Source organism: Canis lupus, chromosome 6 (genome assembly GCF_003254725.2).
Source record: "Canis lupus dingo isolate Sandy chromosome 6, ASM325472v2, whole genome shotgun sequence".
NCBI classification, from domain to species: domain Eukaryota; kingdom Metazoa; phylum Chordata; class Mammalia; order Carnivora; family Canidae; genus Canis; species Canis lupus.
In genome coordinates this window covers 9569106-9579275 of record NC_064248.1, presented here as the reverse complement: position 1 = coordinate 9579275, position 10170 = coordinate 9569106, and the positions used below count along the sequence as shown (strand labels likewise).

The 10170-nt window shown below is 42.1% G+C and overlaps 1 protein-coding gene across 3 annotated transcripts in view; it reads left to right on the top strand.

Annotated features, from left to right (window-relative positions):
- The first annotated feature begins 240 nt into the window (after positions 1–240).
- Positions 241–10170, top strand: part of LOC112646265 (cytochrome P450 3A12-like) — a 92170-nt gene continuing 82240 nt past the window's right edge. The window contains exons 1-4 of one of the 3 annotated variants that reach the window (XM_025426100.3): positions 241–506; positions 4341–4434; positions 6736–6788; positions 8224–8323. In XM_025426100.3, coding sequence (XP_025281885.1) covers positions 436–506; positions 4341–4434; positions 6736–6788; positions 8224–8323 — 318 coding nt within the window. In that variant the 5' untranslated portion in view covers positions 241–435. Of the gene's footprint in view, positions 507–1912; positions 2858–4340; positions 4435–6735; positions 6789–8223; positions 8324–10170 lie in introns of those variants that run through there. The other 2 variants (XM_025426099.3, XM_049110794.1) reach the window with 2 other exon arrangements.

The following is a 10170-nucleotide window of genomic DNA, read 5'->3' as shown; positions in this document are numbered from 1 at the left end:
GGCATTTGTAGTCAGAGGAACCCACATGGGTAGAGATGTGCAGACTTAGCTTGCTTGAAGGATTTCATGTATTTAAAAATAAAGGAAGCCATGGTGACAAGGGCAAGTGAGGGATTTAAGTACGGTGACTTTACCTGCGTTTTTGTAACCTTTGAGATTACCGATAACACTGATTGAGTTGTTTATTGATTTTGGACAGAATATGATCTCAAAGGTCAATCTGGGAGTGTGTCCATGATGCTTTGCCAACACTCATGGCTGGGGGAAAGGGCCCTGCTACTGGCTCCAGCTCCAGTCCTGCCCCATTTTCAGTATACACATTCCAGCCTCACGGAATCATTGCTATGGGAAGGGAAGCCGCACACACGCAGGTCATCAAAGACTAGCCCACACTGCTGAACAAAAGTAGAGGAGACTCACAGAGAGAAAGTGGCCATGGACCTGATCCCAAGCTTTTCCACAGAAACCTGGCTTCTTCTGGCCACCAGCCTGGTGCTGTTCTACCTGTAAGTAACTACCCAGGTTCATCATCCCCGGAACCTTCAATTTGTGTTGCTAATCAGCATCCACTCCCTTTTCCTTGTCTGTTTTGAGGATCAAGGAATTGAGAAAGAAGTTGCTTAAGTGTTGAGTACTTCAAACATGCTGTGAACACCTAAAAGATTATTATTGACCTCACCAGATCTACTGAAGTATACCTACCACACCGCAACTCCAATTCCTGTAGCCAGGAGGGTTTGAGTGACAGTAGTTGCTTCTGGGGGCGATCTTCTGATGGACCACCAGTTGGGACCTAGACTAATTAAGCAGAATTCAAGAGAGGCAGAATAAAATCAACAGGCCCCAATACCCTGGGGTCCTCATCCCTTTCTAAGCTATGGGGATTCTGGAGGCTGAGGGAGTGGCTTGAGTCATTGGCTCATTACCTTCACCTTCTGGTCTGTGCCTTCCACAGGATATATATTGGATTGGGCCTGTATCACTAGGTGGCTCCTGCTTCCCCCACTCTCTACCGCCAGGCATTATGAATACAAGGCACTTGATGCACCCTGACAACCGAGGGGGTGCTAGAGATGCTTTTTTCCCCTCTTCTGACTGAGCTCTTCCCTCTTTCCTGCACCCCTCTACTGGCCATCCCTCACCCTGTACTGTGCAGAACTCCTTACCCCTAAATCAACATCCTTAGAGCTGAGGAGACTTGGTAGAAATCTTTCAAAATTTATTCATTTCACCTTTTCCTTCCACTCTCTGCATGGTTAGCATCAGGATAGAGATTTTCCCCCCTACCCCTCAATATGAATCTGCCAGCAGCCAAGAGGCAGAGCTCTGAAAGCCAATTTGGATTTAAAATATGCTTTTGCCTTTATATTACAGTACTGGAGGAGGAATTGAAACATCTGGCAGAGGAATTCCTTTCAGTGATGGGATTCCCACCATCGTGGAGCAGTTTGGGAAAGGATTGAGTTTTACAACATGGGTAGGAAAGACCCTCCATGTCATATTTGACCTCTGTCTCAATTACACTTTCTTTAAGAGGAGGAAATCATGAGATGTGAACATAGAACATGGAACATAGAACATTTTCATTTTCTAAGAGAAAGGTTAGAATGCTAGGTAGTGTGGCAAGACATTTCTGTATGACATTTAAAATGAATAGATAGTGTTTAATTTCATTCTCCTTAACAATAGGGTTGGGGGTTTTTTGTTTTTGTTTTTGTGTGTGTGTGTGTGTGTGTGTTTTTTCTGAGATAAGAGTCTTTCTAGTATGCTTTTTCCTACCAATAAAAGAGGGCTGTTGGTTCAGCCTTTGTGACTGTAAAGGTGCATAAAGCATACATCTTCTAGAGTAATATGAATTTAGTGTACACATGCATTCTTCTATGATATATTTGTATGTGTCTTAAATGCATGTGCCCGCAGCTTATTTTAATTTTTCAGCACAGGTGAGTAGTGAGACAGAGCCTGAACTGATGTGAGAGGCATCCAGATAGAACTGGGGATGGAGCAGGAGAATATTCCTCCCTCAGAACAGACCTCCCAGAAATACTCCTCTGTCCTGGTCCCACAGGAGATCATCACAGGACCATAAGGTTAGCATCTCCTCTGCTTGAAGCGAGGGAACAAGAACACACCATGTAAGTTCCAGTGTGTCATCTGGCAGTGGGGCTGTCACTAGATACTGTCACCACCAGGCAAACAACACTGTGGACTTAGAAGACACTGGTGTAATCAAGACTCAGTAGCTGTAGACAATGCCCGCTGCAGGCACGCAATGCAAAAACAATTTTGGTGGGAATGTGAACTGGTGCAGCCACTCTGGAAAACTGTGTGGAGGTTCCTCAAACAGTTAAAAATAGACCTGCCCTACGACCCAGCAATTGCACTATTGGGGATTTACCCCAAAGATACAGATGCAGTGAAACGCCGGGACACCTGCACCCCGATGTTTATAGCAGCAATGGCCACGATAGCCAAACTGTAAAAATGGCTTCTATGTTAGGCCCTTCAATTGTACCAGCAGCTGCATGACTCTACCAAGAAGAGGGAAGCTGGAAAGAATCAGAAAAATTCACTCAGCCCCCTGCCTGCCTTCTTATGGAGCCATGTGGCTTTAGACAGTACACAAGATCTTTCCTTGGGACCAGTGTTCCTGACTATCCCTCACTTGCTTGGCCTCACTTGGGAGTTCATGGAGCACAGTGAATGTTCAGAAACAGGACTTGATTTAGAGTGGTGGTGATGGCAAGAAGAGAATGGAGGTGGGACCAACTAAGACTACCCTGGCTTCTACAATTGGTGCTGATGAGTCCAGCTGTACTAGAGGAAGGATCCAAACACTCAGTCGGGCACAGCTGAGGTACATCCACTGGTCCCTCAAATACTGGTCATTTTGTGCAATTTTGTGAGTTTGTTTACATTTTATATGATTTGCTGGTTTTGTAGGGACTATTTTGAACATTTACTGTCTTAAGGTTAGTCCCCAGAGATGAGGAGACAGGGTCTTCATTCCAATCTATGGAACATTTTATCATTACTCATTTTTGTTGCATAACATGTATTCTGCTGTCAACTGGAGGTGTCTGGACTTTGGAAGGTCTCATATCAGATAGCACCTGCAGGGCATGTACCATCTCTACCCAACACCGTTTCCAACTGTACTTTCCTTATTTTCCTCTATGGGGTAAGCCTTGTAGGCTTAGCAGGTTTGTGAGTAAAATGGTTTCTGGCAGCTCCTGGCCTCAGCCTCTCTTCTTCCTCCACCCTGCCATCCCTCAGCACCCTAAGTGGAAGGGTTCTAAGTATCCCCCAGTTGTGGGATTCTACACATGACACATGAAAGATGATTGTAGGCAAGCCTGTCATAGGGAGCATCAACCATAATGGGTTTCTCAGACAGTGGAAGCACAGAGCCAGTAAACTAACTGCTTTGTGAGTAACCATCTTGAAGAGAAAATGAGTGTACCTTGCAGTGTGCTGAGCAGGTGAGTATCACAGGTTGAAGGACCAGATGCCACGATGGGAAGAATGGTCTGGAAGTGGATTGTTTCCTTACTGATTCTTTTATATGAAGTCATTTGGGGCACATATGGGCCAGTCTGTCTTCTCTGCAGCTCAAGAGAACCAGACTTCCTGACAACAGAGACTGGGTGGAGCTGAAAGAATTTCACTTTTCTATGGGACAGTGGAGCCTTGGACACAATAATCACTATACAAACATAAGAGCACTGTGGTTGCTCAAGGCTCTCTCTCTGAAGACAGATTTAAGAAGACGCCTATATCAGAACCATCACAGAGCCTATAGTGAAGGAAAAACACAAAGATCTCTGAGCAAACTGTATGAGTATTTTCATGGTCCGCTCTCAGAACCTCTCAGCTCTTGAGTAGATGCAATTAAGCAAAATCTCATCACTAGAGTAGAGAATCACATTTCCTCTTTCCACCAGAATGAGAATCTCCAAAATCATGGAAGAGTCATTTACTAAATAGGCATAACTGAATTTCCTGGAAGAAATCAGCATGAATCTTTCAGGAGCACTCAAGGGTGGAATATTTATCAAATATTCATTCTAGGATTGAGACCACGACATTTTCAGCTACTCTTAGCTAATCATTATTACGGTTTGACAGTCTCGTTTTGACAGACTGGAAAGGAGATGATCAACATCATCATCAGATGATGATGAGCAAATGCAATTATTGCTGTTGGAATTGTTGTTATTATTTCTTGCCGATTGTTACCTCCTCCCTCCCTTGACTATTCCACTTCTGTGTCATTGACTGGTCAGCCCCAGCACCTATTCCACCATCCCTGTGACCTGGCTTTCTCTTTGGCTTTATAGCTATGGGACCTACACGCATGGACTTTTTAAGAAGCTGGGAATTCCTGGGCCAACACCTCTGCCTTTTTTGGGAACTGTTCTTGGCTACCGTAATGTGAGTATTGTTTGAGCTATGACTTTTGCTTCTGTCAGTTGCAAATCCCACTTTAATTCCATAATAAAAATGCTCCTTCTCACGAGGAAATCTTCGATTCTGACTTTCCAGAAATCTGTCAAGTCTACCCCAGAGCTCTATTGTCTGTTATTATGAGCCTCAGGGTTTGCCTCAGTGGGCAGCCCAGCTCTCTGACTAATTCAGCATGGAACTTGATGCTTTAGCTTATGAGCATTATGAAGAGGCTTTTGTTTTGTTTTTGGAAGGTGTGGATTCCCAGGAAGGCATCATCATATTGGTATTAGGAGAAGAGAACCAAGGGTGTCCGTGCTAGTGGTCCAGTGAGCTATGTATGCTAGAATCAGACTTTTTTGTTCTTGCACAAGCCCTGGATAGCCCTTTCCATTTCCTGGATGGTTCTCGAACTTCAGATTATTGGGCAGCCCAAGATTCACCACTGGGGAATTTGCACATACTTGAATTCTCTCACGAACTGACCAACCCCCTGCAGCTATTTGCATGCACCTAATTCTCCCTTTGCTAACAGTGAAATCTCAGCATTACTTCTCTACCTTCAAAAGAGACACCCTATGTGTGAGTTCAGCAGGGAGGGAGTTTAACTGTTTCTCTATTGACTTCAGGTTTTAACCTTTAAAGGACTTGTGTGGGTTTTGGTTTTCCTACAAAGCAAGAACCACCCATATATCCCTAGAAAAAAGATACTTTGACAAAATTATTAAGAAATTAATGTAACTGGTTGGGCCTGGGTGGGTGGCTCAGTTGGTTAAGCATCAGACCTTTGATTTCAGCTCAGGTCATGATATCAGGGTCATGGGATGGAGACCAGCATCTATTCCACATGCAGCATTGAGTCGGCTTCAGATTCTCTCTCTTCTTCTCCCTTTGCTTCTTCCCTGCCCTCCCCCACCTGCTTGTGCACTCTCTCTTTCATTTTTGAAATGAATCAATAAAATCTTTACAAAAAAAGAAATTAATGGAATTGAATGGAATGTACTAGCGACACACAGACTGATGTTGGTAGAGTGGTTGTGGTTAATCCAGCTTTGATGCCTTGTCCGAAGTCTAGTCTTCTACAGGAGTTAGAAGATCACATAGCGGAAGTCGGCAGTCTCACCTGCAAGCTGCTCTCTGCTGTGGAGTTCCTTTCCCACAGATCTGAGGCTTATTTCTCTGATTCTGCTTTTCCCTACTGAGACTCTCAGTGCCCAATTATCATCTAAGAACTTCTGGACTTTCCCTCTGAAGAAACAATAATTTCCTTTCCACTTTTCCCAGATCAATTCCTTAGTACATACACCCAAGACCACATTTCTGGGATCCTGATTTGTATTGTTAAAACATCAAAATCACAGTTGAAATGAAGGCACTAGAAGTCTTGTTGTTGTTCTTTTAGTGATAGAAGTGAAAACTCTTATCAAGTGTTTTATTTGGCTCTGATATTTGTGGGATGGGGGCATTATCTCCTCTCTGTGTTGTGATGGAGAACTGGAAGGTGAGTCCACTCTGTCATTCATTCATTCCTCACTTTCTCACTAAACAAGCATGTTTAACTCATGTAAAACTGCTAGATTAAAAGAGGTCACTGGTGCCTTAATATCTTAAATCCACTGGGGTACCTGGGTGTCTCAGTAGTTGGGCATCTGCCTTGCCTCAGTCATGATCCCGGGGTCCTGGGATCGAGTCCTACATAAGGCACCCTTCAGGAAGCCTGCTTCTCCCTCTGCCTATGTCTCTGCCTATCTCTGTGTGTCTCTCACGAATAAATAAATACAAATCTTTCTATAAAAAATTAAAAAATAAAGAGTTAAAAATTAACATAAAATAAAACAAATATCCTAAATCCACTGGAATCTAGTAGGGCTCATGAGATCAACAAACAGAATGCTAGCTGACATTCAGAATATGCAGCCATGCTGCCTTTCCCTCAGCTCCAGTTTTCTACATGGCCCTGAGGTAATGATTCAGAGGGTTCTGAGATTTAGATATAATGCACAAGCCAAACACATCAGACACACAGAGACTACCCAGTCCTCCCAGACAGGGTAAGATGTTCAGTATCTCCAACACTTGGAAATAGTGCAAGAGGGACATGAAATTCTCCATTTCCATATATCCTCTGTTTTCTCTCATTTCTGATAGTCCCCTGTGATTAACAGCTTCCCTCTATCTGCTAGTGAGAGGCTGTAAGGCACATTTCATGCGATCTAAGTCATTTTGTTCCCCATTACCCATAGGGCTCAGTACATTTAGACTAATAATATGTTTTGATTTCTCTTGCAGGGTTTTTGTGATTTTGATGAGAAATGTTTTAGAAAGTATGGAAGAATGTGGGGGTGAGTATTCTGGACATTTCCATTGACTAGGTCTGTTGTGATGAGGAGGACCCTGTGGTGTGGACAGTCTTAGTCAAGAGCCCCTTGTGATGAAGCCTGCTGTAGTAAAGCTTCTGGAGGCTCTCCTTCCCAAGATCCCATATGTCACCACGTGTGCAGCTTTAAGTGTAAATCGGACCTGGAGTGTTACCTTTATTTGTAGTCTGGATTAAATATATCCTTTGAAAGAAGGGTTTGGATAAACAGAATGGAAAGCCATTTCTACTCACCTTTTCTTTTTTTATGTATATTTTTTATTGGAATTTGATTTGCCAACTTATAACACCCAATGCTCATTCTGTCAAGTGCCCCTCCTCAGTGCCTGTCACCCAGTCACCCCATGCCCCCGCCCACCTCCCCTTCCACTATCCCTTGTTCGTTTCCCAATGTTAGGGGTCTCTCATGTTTTGTCACCCTCTCTAATATTTTCCACTCATTTTCTCTGCTTTCCCCTATAATCCCTTTCACTATTTTTTATATTCCCTGTATGAGTGAACTTATATAATGATTGTCCTTCTCCGATTGACTTGCTACTCACCTTTTTCTTACTTTTTTGTAAGTGTGGAGTTTGTTTTGCATTTTAATTTTAGGCCCAGATTTTTCTTTCAACGGAGGTATTCAATGTGGAAGTATTTCTTTATTCTGTGAACTTGAGATGTAAGAGAATTTTAAGCCACAGTGTTTCCTGGTGGGTTGATGGACTGTGATTTTGTAGTATGATCTTGGCTTCTTGCACTGGATGCTCCTGTTCAGAGCTGCCAGAGGTTTGGTGAAGCTGAGGGAGAGATATGATGTGGTTCTGGGATGCTCACAGACAGGAGTGTACCTCCTCTTACCTCTTTATCTCTGGTCACATCCTCAGAGACCGTGGGGCTCTGAGTGGCAAGGCCCATAAGCAGCATGATGGAATAGAAAGAAGACAGATCTCTGGATGGACACTGGTTTAGCCCCACTGTCCCTGCCCACCTTCAGCACTGCTCAACTCTGAATGGAGTCAGAATTACATCATGTGCCCCGGTTCTGTCTTTACTGTGTGGCTTTCGAGCCTGGCTGTGGACAAGAACCACCTGGGAGAGCTTGTTCAAAAGGCAGATTCTTGGGCCCCATGTCAAACTTACTAACCTAAGTTTCTTCTGGATGATATATATAAACATTATTTGAAATGTCTAAAATACATCAAAAATATTTGAAACATTCTAAACATGCAAAAAACTGTAGAGAATGGAACTATCCATGTACACATCACCTAGAGTTAACAAATGTTCTACTGTTATTTCTAATCATGATGTCAGAGTTTAGATTATATAATGTCAGGATAAAAGTTGAGACTTTCAGGTGTGGCTGCTGCTGCAGAAACTGTCATGTTAATATAATCAGTTCTGTTTTCCTGACACAGGTTTTATGATGGGCGACAGCCCGTGTTGGCTATCATGGATCCAGACATGATTAAAACAGTGCTAGTGAAAGAATGTTATTCTGTCTTCACAAACCGACGGGTAAGCATGGAGTTTTTTAAGTAATTAATTAATTTATTAATTTATTTATTAATTTATTTATAATAAATTTATTTTTTATTGGTGTTCAATTCGTCAACATACAGAATAACACTCAGTACTCATCCCATCAAGTGCCCACCTCAGTGCCCACCACCCACTCACCCCCAACCCCCACCCACCTCCCCTTCCACCACCCCTAGTCGTTTCCTCGAGTTAGGAGTCTTTCATGTTCTGTCTCCCTTTCTGATATTTCCCACTCATTTTTTCTCCTTTCCCCTTTATTCCCTTTCACTATCTTTTATATTCCCCAAATGATTGAGACCATATAATGTTTGTCCTTCTCCAATTGTCTTATTTCACTCAGCATAATTTATTTTTTAATGGGATTTCAATTTTCCAACATATAGCATAGCACCCAGTGCTCATCCCATCAAATGCCCCCCTCAGTGCCCATCACCTAGTCACTCCCACCCGCCACCCACCTCCCTTTCCACCACCCCTTGTTTGTTTCCCAGAGTTAGGAGTGTCTCATGTTCTGTCTCCCTTTCTGATATTTCCCACTCATTTTTTCTCCTTTCCCCTTTATTCCCTTTCACTGGAATTGGAAGGTATTATGCTGAGTGAAATAAGTCAATCGGAGAAGGACAAACATTATATGGTCTCATTCATTTGGGGTATATTAAAAATATTTATTTATTTATTTATTTATTTATAAAACATTGTTTTGACACAATGACAGACTCACAGGAAGTTGTCGTAGGAGGTCCCATGTTGTATGGTCTTCAAGCCCTTTCCCCTAAGGTAATATCTGCGTAATGATAGTACAGTATGGAAGCAGAAATAGCCATTGGTTCTAGCCATTGAACTTATTCAGGTTTCAGTGATTTTAGGCACACTCAAATGTACCTTGTGCATGTGTGATTGCTCCTGAACACTGATCTTACATGTAGACTTGTGTATCCTCCACCCCATTCATGTTATAGAGCTGTTCCATCATCAGCCTCCTGCTTACTTTCTTTTGTAGGCATGGTATGTAGCTTGTCTTTTTGTTGTATGAGAGTCTTCTGCAGAGCAAGCATTTCTTATCTTGATAAGGCCAATTTAACATTCTTTTCCTTTGATGGGCTGTGACTTTGGCATCAAGTTTGAAAACTCTTTATCTAGCCCTAAGTCCCAAGGATTTTCTCAAAGTAGTTCATTTTATAGTTTACATTTAAGTATATACTTTTATGTTTTATATTTGTAATATGAATCATGCATAGTTTTGTGTTTCACATTTAATTCTGTGATCCATTTTGTGTTAATTTTTAGTGTTAATTGTGAGCTGTGACATTTAGGTCAAAAATCCTTATTTCTGGCCTATGGTTGTGTAAGCACTCCAGCATCACTTGTGGAAAGGCTGTACTTCCTGCATTGAATGGCTTTTGTACCAGTATCAAAATGAGTCGGGCCTATGTGTTTGTATCTATTTGTCAATCTCTGTTCTGTTCATTGATCTCTGTATCTATCCCTCTACCGGTGCCACCGTGTCTTGATTACTGTAACTATATAGTAAGTCTCAATATCATGAACAGTGATTCCTCCCATTTTATTTTTGTTGGAATTGTTTTAGGTATTCTAGCTCCTTTGCCTTTCCATACAAATTTAGAATTAGCTTATCTATGTTTGCATAATATTTGCCAGGATTTTGTAAGACATGATTTAGACCTACCAATCATTTGTGCAAAATCTATATCTTTATTATGTCATGTCTTTCAAAGCATGAACACAATATGTGTTTATTTAGGCGTTCTTTGAGTCTTCTGTCTAAAATGAGTCTCTTGTAGACAGCAAATAGATGGGTCTTG